General features: G+C 41.4%; 1 protein-coding gene across 2 annotated transcripts in view; it reads right to left on the bottom strand.

The window, feature by feature from the left end:
• Window positions 1-17410, bottom strand: part of vps50 (VPS50 EARP/GARPII complex subunit) — a 113329-nt gene that overhangs the window by 35063 nt on the left and 60856 nt on the right. For both annotated transcript variants that reach the window (XM_085792050.1, XM_085792051.1), the window contains exons 14-21: window positions 13150-13241; window positions 12883-12977; window positions 10531-10629; window positions 7122-7212; window positions 6133-6318; window positions 4268-4386; window positions 2802-2908; window positions 1599-1720 (exon numbers count right to left, since the gene is read on the bottom strand). In XM_085792050.1, coding sequence (XP_085648176.1) covers window positions 1599-1720; window positions 2802-2908; window positions 4268-4386; window positions 6133-6318; window positions 7122-7212; window positions 10531-10629; window positions 12883-12977; window positions 13150-13241 — 911 coding nt within the window. The remainder of the gene's footprint in view (window positions 1-1598; window positions 1721-2801; window positions 2909-4267; window positions 4387-6132; window positions 6319-7121; window positions 7213-10530; window positions 10630-12882; window positions 12978-13149; window positions 13242-17410) is intronic.

Below are 17410 nucleotides of genomic sequence, written 5' to 3'. Positions count from 1 at the left end.
AAGAGATGGAGACAAAGGGACAGAGAGTAAGTGACATAGGAGAGGTGAGAAGAAGGAAAAAAGCAGAGGGGATGAAAGACCAGCGATGCCATGTGAGAGGAGCAGAGCATACAAGATTAAGGACATGGCAGAGAAGATGAAAATGAGGACGGGAGGAAAGGGGCAGGGCTGATGAGGAAAAATGACATACTGTAGAGCATATGTGTAAAGGAAAAGCGAGTTTAAGGAGGGCAGTTAATGGAAAAAGACTGATACTGTATGGGTTTCAGGATGAAGAATGGGACAGAAAATACACTCACTGGCTGTTCACGGACCCTCACTGGTCAAATGGAGTGAGAAAAACACCTCCGACCTGACAGGTCGTCAACAAGCAACCAGTGTGCCATTTTCCTTCATCTCCCCATGACACACACGGACACAAAACACAGCAATAATCTGTACTGGAGCGGCCCCCGCAGAGCTTTTATCCTCTTTATCTCTCCCCACCTTGATGGGACAGAAGTCATTTTGTTGCCATCATTACCACTTCCCCCTGTGGGGAATGGTGACACAAATGCTGTTTTCTTTCTTGGTGAGGCACAGTGTGAATGACATGATCGTCTCTAGATGGACTGGGCTCCAATTCTTACATTGAGACAGACAGCAATGAGAAAAGATGGAGGCAGCAGTTATACTCTGCCTCGCTGTACGTCATCTACCAGACATTCAAAATGGCAAAATCCATCTTATATGGAATATAATATATCCAGACAAAACAGTTTTCTTGAAACACAGGAAGACTGAATCAGAGGAAATTATTTTGAGTAGCTTTCTACTGAACATGTATACATGCGTTGGTGCGTTGCTAGCACCTTAAACTACAGGTGTGCCAAGAAATCGATTCACATAAGAATCGCAATTCTCATTTAATATGATTCAGAATCGATATAAAATGTCCCAAAATGAAAAAAATGAAACAAATCTGCTGGCTGTCGGCCTCCATTTCCTTAGAATTTAAAAGGCAGCATGTTTAACTGCACTTTTTTTTAATAAAGAGGCACTTTTAATGTTGTTACTTAAGCAATATGTGATATTGCTTTTATGCAACAGTTTCAACAATTCCATCTAAGCATGGATAAATGTTTAAAACTCAATAAATGTGAAAAAAGAGACTTTAGTCATTCTGTCTTGCAAAGCAGACTGGAGTAGATCATGAGGATCCGTTGCACACCGATAGACTGAAGCAGAAATCATTAGGAATCAAATCGTTTTGAATCGAAAATCGATTTTGAATCGAATCGTAGCCCCAAAAATCAGAATCAAATCTAATTGTGAGATAGTAAACGATTCCCAACCCTACCTTAAACCTTTATGCCTGTACAGTAACCCTGCTGTTTTCTCTATAAGCACATGAATCATCAGCATCTTGATGTCTGTACAATGCATGTGCTGGTGTGTTTTACACATGGAAACTGATGCACATCAAATGACTCAATCAGATTCTGCTGAAGTTCTGTGTGTTGTAATGTGGCAACAGAGTAGTCTAGTATATTTAATCTCCTGTGAGTGTCTGTTTTGTCCCTCAGTATCGTTGCTCCTGTGGATCAGAAATACTGTACCATGTCGTTGCGTCCAAAGAAAGTGTACACGGCGTACAGGTAGTAGTCGAAGAGCTGCGACACACAGTGGATGACATCAAAGGCGATTGGCTTCAGGATGTTCATCATCTGCATGTACTTCCCTGTAAGCAGAGGATGTAGGAGTTACAAAAAAAAAGCTCAGTGTGTCCACGGGAGCAGACCAAAGTGTAAAGACGAATTTGGTGGAGTATCAGTTTACAATGAATGAAATAGTTCTGCTCTTCAATAAATTTAGAGTAAGTGAAACCTGTGGAACAGTGAAACGGTGTCCTTTGGTCAGAGCGCACTGCATTTACGCGCACTTGAGGGCAGGGATTTCATTTAAAGGGACGGTAATAAAAGAAATAAGTACAAAGGTTCCAGAGTACAACAAGGTTACCATTGACTCAGAACTGATGAATGGAACTAGAAAAAAAAGGAAAAGAAAAAAGAGACTGAACTTGCTGGCTTTGCCACTGACACAGCACTATTTCTCCAACACTTTCATTTTTCACACTCTTTCTCCTGAATTCTGCACTCAGGACCCAGGGAGACATCTAACTCTATCAAAGGGCAGCACAGGCTGGATTAGAGGTGATTTCCTGGAATAAAACTTTGGCTTTTGCACATCACTCTAAAAATGACTTCACCTATTGTGTGCAGACTGATGAAAAAAATACATTTTCTATTGTCCTGTGTTTTGCAGGACAAGTTTTAATGTATGAACAGAGGAGGGACAAACATTTCCTCTGAAAATAAATTGTTTGTAATGCTAAGAATCTCTATCAGCCTGGGCTACCGCATGAACACGTATAATAAAAGTTTTATTCTGCAACAGCACCACTCAGGAGAGGTAACTGCCTATTGTTATTCCGCTTCACGCATGAAAATCTCATCACGAGGGTCACATCACCAAAGGGCACGCTCTCCTAACGATGGGACCCGGTGTCTTAACAGTCATGTCACCAAGATGTGTCGCCACCTCTTCGGAGCTAAAGGTCAGCGCTCGGGGCGAAGGCTAACCATTACTGGTGCAGCTCAGTCACACCTGACCATGCCGGCCACAATGAGCTGCAACGCCTAATTGGTGAATAAATGGAAATCTCAGCAGGCCTGAGATCGACACCCGCTGTGCATCTGGGCTGCTCACAAGGAGGGCTAAGTGCTAGAGAGTGTATGTGTGTGTGTGTGTCTAGGACTCACCAACAAGCCGGATGACGTTGAGGGTGGTGTTGGTGAGGATTGGCGCATTGGTTTTGTTCAGGTTGTAGTCGGACTTTTTCTTGCTTCTAATGGTCTCACGGGACGCGCTGACGTGTTCGGGGGGGAGGGGTGAGAGAGAGAAAGTAGGGCAGAAACATGAGGTTCGAAGAGAATCTGTAATATATGTTAACATCACTAATCCTCTGCAACGATCGCACAAGTTCAAAACCTCAGTCCAGGTCAAACTCTTGTAATTGATCAATCAGGACTCATTACACAGTGCAGGAAGCCCAGAAGGACCCGGTGGTGACGTCTGTGAACCCATGATCCGGCAGTGCAGCACCCCTGACACTCATCATTGAGCCACATTAGCCTGCGATCATTACATGGGCCGTGTAATTTCTGGATGTGATCATGCGACCCATCCAATAATTAACTGTTAGTGGTTCCTTCTTATTTAAGTAGGGAATTAGCATTTTAGCGACTATAGGCTAATGCCTGGTTAACTCACAGGGGGGGAAAGGAACAGGAAATGTGGCGAGTGCTGCGGCAAAAAAAAATATATAAAGCATGTCAGACCTGTGAAATAATGACAACACTGAGCACAGATATCACAATGGCATTAATAAGCCAGTACACATTACATGACAGGAAATCGTTATTACAACAATGCCTCTGTAATGGGCAGCTACTGAATAAGTAATAGCATCGCGTTTCATGTTCCCCGTGCAAATCCAGTGTGAAAGTTCAGCTCTGAGATATGAATAAACACACCTACACAGGCACAATCTTAGATTCTCAGTCATTCTGTTCACCACATGAACATAAAAACAGTGGCTTTATTGACAGAGATGCTCCAAACTGGACACAGGGGGGAATGAAACTCCAACAAACAAATGTGTGTGGCTATTTACGATGCCCGTCACATCAATTTAAGAGGACAACCTAATAATCACCACTACACGGGTATTGTTTGCATAAATTATACGACCTGATGATTTCAACACTGATGATAAAGGATGCATTTATCCTCAATTGTATTCAAATTTCTCTTTCAAATGAAAATGAATCCTTTTACACACCGTGCAGGGAAGCACATGATTGCCTCTGCATTTATTAAACAGCTACTAGTCTTTCGAGCATGTAGGCGGGGGTGGGAAGAAAGAGAATTTTTCATGGCTAGACAAAAAGCTTAGTAGAAGCTTTCTGCCTACTTAGCAGGGTAAGGCAGAGGTGAGCTAAAATTATCGTAGCTAAATGCATATAAAGTGGGGTAATGCGTGACTTCACATCCTTTCAGAGTCTCTGTTTAAGATTCAGGAGAAGATTATTTTATTTGGGGTGTGTGAATAATGTGCAATGTTCATTTTCTTTAATAAATATGAAGTGGACTAGAAATGATGGACACCTACAGTAGATAGGACCATGTAACTTCACTTATATTATACATATTCTGGGCCACTGACCTCTTGAGAGGGACGTCACCCGTCTGCTCGTCTACGTAGTCCTGCTTGAGCTCCTCGGCAACATCACTGTCGCTGTCGTAATCCTGATACACGCTTTTCTCCAGCTCATCTGACTCGTACTTGAGACACAGGGAAGAGGAAAGATCAGATTGCGGTAAAAATGGCGGCCGAAGCACAAAGAAGAAACAGTACAGACGAGGTAAAGAAAAAGGGATGAAAATAAGTCAAATGCTGTTAAAATATGTAACTTGTGAATCTTTCATGACACATCATCACCAGTTGTGGGAAATAAGTGTGAACAAAATCCGATGTCATGGGAAAATTGTGTCGCTGCTGCTGATCAGATAACACCCTCCAATAAAAGATCCGCAGTAACACAAGATTCATAATAGCTACTCAAAAAGTGAATCATATCAAGGTTGTAATTAAAATATGTAAAGGCTGATCTAAAATTAAAATAAAAAAGAGTAATATCCACATCTTTTGGCCCTGATGAGTGCATAACCATGAAACAACTGGCCTGGGGGAACAAGCAGAAAATGCATCCGCCTCTCTCTCAGAGGAGAGTTACGGTAAAACCCTCAAATCAGACAATATTTTCTCTGTTCTTAAGTGCAAGTTGAGGCAACACAACAGCCATATAGATGGGATTACAAGCTTAGGAGCAAGCCAAACTAGGCCTTTGGTAAGCCTCATATTGTAGATAGAGCAATATTGCTTTTGATGTTGAGCCTGAGAGAAAAACATATCCACATTAAAAAAAGTCGGCGATGTGTCAGGGTGTCGCTGCACCTGTGTGCAGATGCAAAGCTGGCCTTGAGGAACAAGAGGACTACTGATTTAAGACGAGAGCAGCTTGTAACAGCTCCCTCGTAGCGCAGATACACTCATTTTCTCAGCAGCAGCTGCTGTTTGGTTGTTGTTTAATACTCAATATTAACTTCGTATTAATATTTGTTGTGTTTTCACATTTGCAGAAGGGTTTAATTTAAGGTTAAGTTAAGCATAGTGACAGATGTATAGTGAGATAATTTCTCTTCACACACAGATGACCTGCAAGACTGGAAGGCACCACGCTTAGCAGTAAATGCTTCTCTTCAGATGAAACTCTGCCTATTTACACTTAATAAAAACACAGGGTGGAAAATGAGGAAATAAAAATGCTTCCAACACTGCAGGGCTGCATACTAAATTCAACACTAATGTGGCATACTGGGGAGTTTTGCTTTTCTGGGGAAGATTATTGAATCCTGAGCAAAAAGAATCATAGAGAAATGACAAAACAACAAAAGATGCTACATTATTACATCCAGCGCCACTCTGTTTACTAATCGACCCACACTGGAGCTTCTCTCGGATTCAATAGTTATTTAACAGCTTATATAACATGTCAGACCATGCATCAAAGTGCTATAATAATCATGGCAGGTTCTGCACTGCTGGCCCTGCAGCGTTAATAAAAGTTTGTTATGGCTCTGCTGATGACAGCTTGAGGGCTGCTGTAAACCACTTAATGACCCACAGCGATTACGCTCCAATTAATCAACTTGTCTCTTTATTAACTGGTTTGGCGTTTTACCTCAACAGGTAGCCCTGTTAATTGGACATACTTATGTGAGTAGTTGATCAGTATCTGACTGCGAGGTGGCTGAATCAGGAGATAAGATAAGACAGAGGATCCATAAAAGGGAAGGCAATACAGTGTGGTGACGGTGGTAAATGGACACTCAACTCTGAGTCTTTCATATCTAAACAAGTATTCACAGTTAAGCCACTGGGCAGTGAGCATTTCACATTAATACAATGACTTCTAAACCATAAAGACAGCAACAGATTGTTTTTGTGCAACTGTCCTTTCTTCTCACCCCATTAGATGCCAGCACGTCCTCCGTCTCCTCCTCTTTGTGCTCGACGTGCATCTCAAACGGGTTTCCCTCCTGAAGATACTGCTGGAACAGGGACAGCTCCTCCTGCACCTGGGTGGACGAGGCCACGGCCTGTCTGCTCGGGGAGACGGACGGAGAGCGACACTGGCCCATGAATTTGAACTCCTGGATTGGGGAAGATAAAGACAGAAAAGAATGGAGATTTACAGTACAAGAGATGGAGATTTAAGTTTGGTAAAGGTGAGACAGGAAAGACACGAAATTAAGAAAAGAGACTGTGAAACTCGAACAGCCGAGCACTGCGCCGCAGCATGTATTAAAGTGATGTAGACATTCTCACACCAGTGGGTTTATTCTGATGGTTCTTTTGCATGTTTATTTATCTTTCTGTCATTTCTCATGTCATTTCTGAATCTATGTGAAACACGCTTAATATCTTGAATGCACATAGCACTTTACCGTGATGCACAGAGCACTTTTGAAATTGACAGCTGCTAGAACTTTTTCACTGAGGAACTTTGTGAATGTTTTTATGTTGTCTGATGTCTTGTTTGTCCTAATGCTGCTCTTTATGCCTTTTAAATTGATTGATTGATTGATTGATTGATTGATTGATTATACATACTGAAACCTTTTGGTGTTGGCTGTGTGTACGTGATCTACATTGGGCTCTGAGGTTGTTGCCCCTGACTGTGGGAAATAAAACTGTCTTTAACATGCACACTGCAACCGTTTTATTTTCATCTGTGTTACATAAAGTGCAGTGAATCTCACTCCTCCTGTCTTGATGCACAGGCTGCGACACCCACACACAGAGAAATCACTCAGCACAATCCCATGTATCATATCCTTATGCTAATTTCACCGGGGTGGGTGGGTGGGGTTTTTACAGTGAGTGACAGTGTGTGGAATGAATTCATGCCCCGACACTTCACTTCCGCTGCCCCTGTGATGTGCTTTTAACTCACATGAAGCTGAGCGATGTTGAAGTTAGACTTGACAGGACACAGTTCCCACGTCTCGTTTTCCAGAAACATCCGAAGCTCTTCCAGACGGGCTCTGCGGGGATGGAGTAGAAAAAGTAGTAAAAAAAAAAGAGAAGAGGTTAACATTTGTGCATTAACAAGCTCCTGCTATTTTGTATATTTTACCAGCTCCCGTGATCTGAGAGGTCGGATTAAATGTGCTGACATAAACAAATCCTGCAAAGGTCACTGATGTGAAATGAAAAGGAAGACGTGTGTGCATGTGTTTGTGTGTGTGGAACATGTTTCCAAGTGAACTGTGATCACAGCTCATGGCAGCCACCGCGGCGCTCACCCACCAGGTCAATACGAGGTCTTTCTCCGTGAAATGTCAGAGCGGTGTTGACTTCAAACACGGCAGCCACCCCCTGTTACTTGTCTTACAGTTGTTTGAAGTATGCGAGGCGATAGAAAGTGGAACAGAGGAGAGACAGGGAAAACTTGTGCTTGCCTTCACCATACAGTAGCGTACTGAACGAACTATATTTAACAAGGCCATTTTTCAAACACTGGCTCCATGTGCCCTAGAGCAATATATCTGAAATATCACTGAGAATTAAAGGATATGAAAATAAAATATTCCTTGGAGAAAATGAGTTAGGGAAAAAGGTGAAATTACTGTCTCCATGTTGTTACATCACTGTTTAACCAGAATTATGTAAAATATTGAGCAGTTATGTGAAATGTTGTCTTAATTATAATGATAACAATAATAATACATTTTATTTGTAGGGCGCCTTTCATGGCACTCAAGGTCGCCTGATAGTAAAATACATACAACGCTTCACTGAGAGCAAACCAGCGACTGTTTTTAATCAGGAAACTAAAGAGCTTTGGTGTAAGTCGACATATACTGGAAATGACATTCAGAGGCCTTGTTGAAAGTATTTTGCAGTTTAATATAGCTGCCTGGTATGGCAACCTGAAGGTGAAGCAAAAGAAAAGAAGCTTTCCTCGACAGTAAATATTGCTGGGAAGCTGGTCGGTAAGCAACAACGTCAACTCGGTGACGCAGTAGTCAGGATGGCCAGACAGATATCTGAGGATGTTACACATCCCTTAAACTCAGAGTTCGAACTGTTTCCATCCGGCCGAAGATTCAGAGTTCCCAGGATGAGCCGGGAAATTTTTAAGAAATCCTTTATTCCACAGGCCATACAAGCTCTGAATATGTTATGATTGTTTGACTGCACCTGGCAACCCCTTAGAGGGCTGTTCTATCTGCTGCTGTTTCTATGTCTTTGTGTCTATGTGTATGCTGTGGAGTGCTTTGATTGTTTTATGCTTTGTTGTCTTGGAGAGGCCGAAGACAAATTTCCACTACGGTGGACAATAAAGTCTATCTATCTATCTATCTATCTATCTATCTATCTATCTATCTATCTATCTATCTATCTATCTATACAAACAGAAAACATCACATATAAAATATTGCAAAAAACACAGCATAAAAGCATCATGAAAAATACAATAAGATAAAACAAGTTCAGTGAATCAGGTGGGCAAGTCTGAAAAGATGAGTTTTGAGTTTGGATTTTTTGGGAAACCTCGGTCTGCCTGTAGAATCTTCCACTGAGCTAGCCAATCAGAGGAAAGCAGCAGCCAGAACGAAGCGTTTCCCCGAGTGGCCGCATAGCGGCTGAAATTGGGATTTTTTTTTATATCCATACGATACGACTAAATAGTTTTTGGAGCTAAAAATTATGCAGAAATACTCTATAGGTGTTCAAAATTGTAACAATAGGAAGCAAAAAGCAGTAAAATAAGCATAATATGTCTCCTTTAAACAGATTAATAGATGTGATGTTCCGAAGGTCAGGAGGGAGTGAGTTCCAGAGCTGGGGAGCAGAGCGGCTGAATGCTCTGCTCTGGGAACGGAGAGGTGGATGGAGGAGGATCTGACTGTGCGAACAGGTGTGGCAATGTGGAGGAGGTCAGAAAGGTATACAATTATGTATGTTAATAGCTGAGTTATGGCTGAAAACGTGGTTTATGTGGTCACACTGACCTTGGCCAACAATCAGAACACGGTCGGCTACTAAACATCTCATCAGACATGGCTACATATAAACCACCTAGAATGATGCTATGCAAGGCTTTTTTATTTTTCTTTTACTTTGAATTAGATCTAGTTTTACAAACATGTCCGCTTGCTTGAAGTAAATAAACTTCTCGGTGCATGTTTGAGTCGCCATCTGACGCTGTCTGTGGAAAAAAAAAAATGCGGCTTTGAGGGATGTAAACTTCAATCCGCTCCCATTCATTGTTGCCGTGGCGATGCGGGGACAGACACAACTACCACAAAACAGGAGAAATTAAACGGAAAATCTTCAGATTCCTTCTTTTAGACCTAAAATGATAGGAAAATACAGCCCTGAGATGAATTTGCCCGGAATTGTCCTTTAACCCTACATCAACTACAAACCAAAGATATTCAAAATGCCTGACTTGTGTTTTGTGAGATCACTGTGACCTTGACCTTTGACTATTATAATCTAATGTATGTGGCAAAGCTCGTCTACACTCTTAAATACACTATTTATCATGTCTGAGGCCTGACAATGTCATTCTGCTGTTTGCAGCCACAGGCCAACAATACACCCACTCTGATGGCCGTGTCCCTGCAGGCAGCTGACTGACAACTCCGGGCATCAGTGAGTCAAAGATCACCGATGGGTAATCTGTTTGTGGAATGACATTCGGCTGGAAAATGAATCAAACCTAATGTGAAGATGATGATGCTCAGAGGAAGCCTCCTGGCCAGCAGTGCCAATGCGAGTGTGTTTAGTGAGTGTATAATGTGGCATCATAATGCTGCTGTACATCCACATCCTCTTCTTCTGTTCTCTGGATGAAGTCTGTCATAGCTTTCTGATATTTAAGCATCTTATCAATGATTCCTGACAGGTAATCACAATTAGTGATCAATGCAAATCACTTCTGATGCTGTAGCGCCGTCTTTAGCGAAGACTTGCATATTCATTTGGTTGGCAAGTGGTGGCGTGTGTAATCAAGATGTAAATGTGCTTCTTGCTCAGCGAGTGTTATCATGTAATCATGCGTCTCCTCCAAAGAGTGTTACACTGGGGATAGAGCACATTAGAGGCAGCCAATAGCAGTGATCTTCTGTAAATGTTTCTGTCAAGCAATGCCAACCTGCTGTCCCAAAGTCTGTTCCACCTACTTTCATTTCACCACGTTTCTTTCAGCAACATCAGGGGAGAAGCAGATGCCAGATCCATAAACTCTGCATCTAATTGTCCACAAACAACCAGTTCCATCATCTCTACGCATGAACAGAAACAACATTAAACTCTTGCATGACCGGGGAGAGGCGATGGAAACATCTCACCTGTGATAGTTTTTGAAGTAGTTGATGCTTTGGCGCTTGATAGACTCCTGCAGGACCTCCGACTTGCTGCCACAGAACTCCTCCCCCACCTGCATCAACCTGAAAGAGAGGGGTGAAGTGGGGTTGGTTGAGACTTTATGAACTGAATTTACCCAATCAATCTACTGTGCACTGTTAAATTAAATCTGGCTGTTATCTGATGGAACATGTACAAAAAATGCATTTGATTTTTAATTTTCCATCAAGTTAAGTGCTAAAGAAAGATTAGAGATACCAAAAAATGATTCATACATGTTTATGGATAGGTTATTTATAGTTCTGAACACTTTGTAAATTATAAATAAACTGTTATAAACAGGCTATAACAGTTTCCATGCCTTGATGCAGGCTCACTATTTGACAAGATGCAGTTAATGCTTGGTACTCTCTTATCTTACAAACGAGTAACTATCATTTTATCTGACCACATTCAACTTTTTAAACATTAAGATATGCTCATAGAGATAAACTGCTAATAATTTGCTTCCAAATATCCAGTGAATGCAGACACAAGTGCTGATGATAGAGAAAACAAACAAAATCTCAGTAACCAATAAGATAAGTGCTGATGCCTGTGGGCTCATTATTTGGCAAGCAACTAGTCAGTGGTGTCCTTTTTTATATAATATGTTATATAACACAAATTCTTTACAAAGTGTAAACAAACGTATTAATGAAGTAGTTACAAACCACTCATAAAACATTTATAAGGGGAGTGTTATCAAAAGGTGGTACCAAATTATACAGCATAAATTATAAATATGGCTCCAAAAGATCCATTTTTAATTTTGCTTGCAGTCAAATAACATAAAACATGTAACAGTGATTTTTAAGTATATTGCTTGTAACACTTCATTCAGTAAGGGGAAACATTTTTTATTGGGGATATATAAAAACAGCTCAGATCCACAGAGCCACTAGGGAAAGACAATGTTGTGTTTGATTGACAGCTGAGCCAGCAGGGTCACGGAGACACAGTGTAAACAGACTGGCTCTTGTAACACATGCCAGTCAAGGGACAGACAGACGTACTGTTGGCAACGGTTTTAAACAACCACACGATTTGGCATCTAAAGTGGAGCATGTGAAACGAGGTATTTTAACATTTATAGGTACTTGATCAAGCTGTTCAACCTGCCGCAGCTGACTGAGGCAGCAGCTGTCTCACTATAGGAAAAGACGACCTCATCCACAGCGCTGTGGTTTCATTATCTGCCTGAAGGGCTCACCGATGTTACCTGCAAACATTCTCCACAGTGTCTCAGCATCTCGCACCACAGACTGATCATTCAAAACTCCTGTAAACGGTTGTGGTTGATTCTCTTTCGACCAAAGCTTCCCCACCCCCCACGACGTGTCTGTAAGAGGGGATTATCTGACAAATCATTACTGCTGCGCACTGTGGGCTAGCTAGAGTGCCTGTTTGTTTCTCACTGTAGCACTGAAATCTGGTTGTGTACGGATGAACCAGAAACACTTGTAGGAGAAGGAGTGATACCGCAATTCTCACTGAAACTCTAACGAAGATGCACCGACCTTGGAGAGTTTCCTTCTGTTGAGTTTAATTCAAAGTCCTTGAAACATACGATGCCACTTTCGTCTGTAACAACCCACAAGGCGCCAAAACTCTCCATTTTCTACTTCTCTAGTTCTCTGAACTTCTCATATGCATTCACACAGTTCCATCTGAGTTTTGCGAGTTTAATATTCATGTTGGTAAGATGGATATCAAAGTGATGGAATTTTTAAATTTTAACAACGTGATAATGAGCCAACTCATAATCTTTGGACATTGTAATTGGACAGGCTAAATATATATATATATGTTTTCTCTGCTGTTGACTTGGCTCTCTCAGACCAAAAAAAACAAAAAAAAAAGCATTGTTTTACTCGTGAAGTGACCTCAAATTTTTTAGGACATATTGCCTGAAACCAGATTACTGTAAATCTCTGTCCTCAACTGACAGTCGCCTTGGCTACAGCCCTTGATGCTGAAAAACAATTACAAAAAAGGAGCACGTCCTGGAAGAACAGTGAAAAAACCTGTCAGATAGCAGAGCACAGATGGAGCAAAACTGAATAATATGTGCAAGAAAAAAAAGAAAGACTTCATAGTAAGTTAGAGGCTGTGAGTGAATGAGTAAGTGGGTACTGGGAGAAAGAAGAAAAGCAAAAGAGAGGCTACGTATGAAAGAAGATAATCCTGAAAAACAGAAAAACTAAAGACAAGAGGATGACAGCAATTGCGAGATAATGAAGACCAATTAGTGGAAACAACGGATGAGCTGTCCGCTCCGGCTGTGCGCGGTGTACCTGCTGATGACATCCAGTACCACGATGAAATCATCGTATTTGAAGTTGGACATGTCCGTCCCCAGGATGTAGGCCTTCACTTTCAACTGGACATCCTAAAGAGAGAAATGAGAGGCACAGGGTGATCCTTGGAATAAGCGCTTGAGCAACGTTGGGTTGAGGAGAAATCTGAGAGAAAATATGTAAAGAAAAAACTAGGAGCAGGAAGAAAGAGACGTGCTTTAGATCAAAGACAGAAAGACGGGAGGCAGACTCTTCTCTACAAACCTGCCAGATCCGTGTCAGTCCATGCTCCAGTTTCTTCTTCACGTAGCTGCGGTCCACTACCAACTCATCTGACTCTGCTGCCGCTGCATCGTCTACGAGTCAAAGAAAGACACAGACGGCGTTAAAACAATTACAGTTTTTCTCAATTGCTAAAACACTAAACCCTGTTGTCTGAACCAAGTGCTCAGTTGCCTGAACCCACTGATTGAATCAGTCTCTTTTGGCAAAACCATCAGCACTTTTCACCTGTTTAGACACAACTTACCAACACATTTTCATTGTGATGCACCTGTGTTGCATAATGCTGAGCAAACGTGGCAAAAGTCAAACACAACTAAAGCACAGGTTTCACCGGTTGAACACAACAACTCAAAATTGATCAGACTTGTGGCTAATGATGTGAGGGAACATACTATATAAGCCAGTTCAGGATGAAGTCCTGTGGCCTGATCCAGTACAGAGAAATGATGCTGTGGCTGAGTTGTGCACTTCTCATTTCTATATTTTTGTACTTTATTTTTACGTATGCTTACTGTATACAAGTGCTAAATGCACAAGATTTCTGTTTGTTTTTTTACTGTACAAGTGCTACGTGGAAAATGCACAAGATTTCAGTTTTCTGTACTTTTTTTGTACAGTAGTACTATGTACAAGTGCTAAATGCACAGGTTTTTTGTTTTGCAACATGCATTTATGGAGGGAGAGGAGGAGGAGAGGAAGAGGAGAAGATGAGAGACGACAGGGTGAAGGAAGAAAGGATGAGGGAGGAAGGGAGGGATGAACTGGGAAGAAAAAAGAAGAAGGAAGGAAAAGGGGATGAAATGGATGTGGGGAGGGAGGGAGGAGGGTGAAAGAAAGGGAAGGAGAGAAGTGCTACGTAAATGCACAGGTTTTTTGTTTTGCAACATGCATTTAGCTACAGTGAACAATAAACATTTATTTCTACAGCTTCATGTGCTGAGCATTGTGTTTTCCAATTTTCTATGTAGTGTTTAGTGACTGCTCAGTAGTGTTTTTAATTTTGATTGACTTGGAGCACGATTTGACAACATAGTTCAGTTTTGGGCACAGATTGAACTGTTTTGAGGTGAAAGTTTGGTTTTGCAAGAAGAGTCTGAGGTTTTGTGAATGTAGCTTGAAAATTGGGGTTTGTGTTCACAGTTTAGAGAAAAGGAGAGCAGCTTTCGAGAAATGTGTCTTAGCAATCGAGAAAAACTGTAAATGAACTCATTAAAGTCAATGTCTTCGTTCTTATCCATTTCACTTATACTGTTTCTCTCTACTTAATTAATTTTCCCCTTTGAATTTCAAAAGGGCAAAGGGATGGACGCAAATGCAGCCTCCATCTACAGAATATGAAAATCAAAACAGACTTTTAAGATGGTTGATCGTAACACAATACTTATCCCTTGGTAAAAAAGTTGCTCCTACATATGGGAGATCTGCAGCAATGACCCACTTTGATTCTGCCAAAAATTTTTCATTGTAAGCTACCGCATGTCTGAGCATTACTGGAAACTAAGTGGTTGTCAGTCTGCATCTAAAAAGTCCCTGAAGACAGGGGAGGCTGACAGCAACCTAGAAAGCAGCGGAACGATAATAGGAAATTAAATAAGATGTTGGATTCTGTCAGACAATGAAACCAACATTCTCAGTGGACATGCTTCCTCCTCCATCATCGTCTCACCATCCTTTTATTTGTGTTTGGTTTTTTTTCTCTCTCATTCTTTTGTCTCTCTAATCGAACGGATAGAATAACATGTTGTGAAGAGGCTGTAGTGTCATAATCAATACAGTATGTCCCTTTAGCTGAAAATTGCTTCGGTCAATCTCTAGCTGCTTGTCCTTTTTGAAGTGGATATCCAGGATAGCCAGCAACACCGAGCCTGTTAAATCAACAAGCAGGTGGCCCATGAATGCTCATCTTGGTATGGATTACCCCATCTGTTGATGTTGATGTTTTTTTAATGGTTAATGTGTCTTATTCAATCAATAGAAAATCCCTCCTTTAAAGCCCCAGTATGTAACTGTAACTTATTTGGCTTTTTATTAGCAAATATCAAATATTGCTTTCAAAATATTAAATATGTATTTACTGAAGTGGAATCACACCTGCATACAAATGAAAGCTTTCTGGTACCTTAGAATGAGTTGTTACAAGTCGTTACAAATACATAAGTGGGCGACGCACCGAACCGAGGCGGCCATGTTGCATCGCCATTTTTTACGTTGAGTGGCAGCGTGACCGTAGGTAACCATAGAAACTCAGCGGAGCTGTGGGCTCGGCCTGTTAAAACTGTCACCACTGTGTAGTGTGAGGAAGGACGGAGGCACTGGTGTTGCATTCAGGTGCAGTCAGGCAGACGGCCGTCAGCAAACCAACCGGATGTCATTTTACTGGACGAGAGAAAGACGGTAAAACGTGGGTCAGGTAAACAATACCACATCACCATGACAACATATTGTCACGCCTGTATTGTTTTGCCTCGTGCTGGCGGACCACTTGTTGACATAGACGCTTGTTTATCCTGTTACATGCAGCGTCTGTTGTCTGTCTGACGTCTGCCCAATTTCACGTGAATGCAACATCAAGAATACGTTCCGATATGCAACCGCACCGCTAGATGGGGGGAATTCCTACATATTACATGTATACCTTTAAAGGGAATAAGTGCCATAACTTAAACGTTAAATATATAAAATCGAAATCCGATGTATCTAGAATCATTCCATTAATTAGCCCTTTATTGTTCATTCCTGTACTGAATGTTACTGGACTGAATATTTGACAGGGAAAGACAACACCTGGCCTATTAACCACTATCAAATTCATTTTGTTTGCCCTGTTAAAAGAATTCTATTTTGTCGGTTCCCCTAATCCATTGAGTAAAAAAGCAGCTGGAGAACACCCCTCCTGTTAGGGATTTAGTATCTCAAAGACGCTTTAACATGGAAAGTGCTTGTAGACACCGGAGCTTCAATCCTGATTCTATCTCTAAGAAAGCAGACCTCCCCACCCACTGCAGCCGGCTGATAACCAGCTCAGTCCTCAACAAATAACACTCAGGGCATTGCAGTACGTAATATCTGAAATGAAATAAATGACAAGTTGAAATACACAACTACATCAGTTTCTAAGAAGAGGGAAAACAACCAGTGCAAATTGTGCAAGTGCCACAAGTGCCACAAAATTCTGCTAAGGACGTATATTTACAGGCAAACCAAACAACATGGTGAATCCATTCACTGGGCTGGGATGCAGATTATTGATGAGAAAGACACTCAAAATAAAATAATTTCCAAGACATCTGACTTCAGTCTTATGCGTAAGAGCGCCGAGGTAAAAAACGTAAATGTGTCACTGACGGAATATGTGTGGATCTCGCTGCGTTCGAGATCGTAAACACTGCACTTTGTTAACCATTAAACCAGATGATGTGAGACACATCGGTCGGAGAGAACAAGCGAGACAGGCATGAATCACGGGTGATGTTTTTCTTATTCTGAAGCAGGGAGATGGTTGAAAGACCTAAAGCTTTGACCATACAAACACATAATTTAACTCAGCTTGACTCAAACGTCTCCAGGCTGCAGTCAAAACAGAGCCACTGTAGACCAGACCTGCTGGGAGAGGTATTTGTCAGTTGAGCAGAGAATAAATATCCCTTGCCATTTTGCCTATTTTTAAAACAAGTAAACTCTGCACAGTCACACTGACTTCAGCATCAGTGGCAGTAAGGGTGTTTTCATAGTGACACACTGGAGCATATCCATTGAAAAATGCAGTGCAAACATGAATTTTATTATCGTGTTTATATCTAATTATATAAATACGAAGAAAGAAGAAGCGAGCGGGAGCAGCAGAGAGTCGAAGGGCATGGACGTGCAGTGCTAAGTCAGGTCATTTTTGAAGTGCTGTTGTGGAAAAAAACACTCCAGGAAAAAACCCACAAGAAGTTGAAAGAAAAAGAAAATCTCAAGGTACAAGAAATATAGCGTACATTTGAAAAAAAAAAAAAGCCAGTACAACACGTCAGACACTGGTGTTCAGGAGAGATCAATGAAACAGGATTATCTGAGCTCCACGGAAACCTTGTGCAGGTATTCCTTTATAAAGACAGACAAAAACGTGAAGAGAGCACAGAGTAGAATCGTCCTGTGAGACTTGTTACACCCACCTACAGTACAGGAGGCGATTTAAGTGTTGAGGTGTATACACTAATAAATGGAAGAATAATCCCTCCATGTTTTATGCAAGGCT

The sequence above is a fragment of the Trachurus japonicus genome, chromosome 11, assembly GCF_045865225.1.
Source record: "Trachurus japonicus isolate A0001 chromosome 11, Traja_1.0".
Lineage (NCBI taxonomy): Eukaryota > Metazoa > Chordata > Actinopteri > Carangiformes > Carangidae > Trachurus > Trachurus japonicus.
This window is presented reverse-complemented; position numbering and strand designations above follow the sequence as displayed.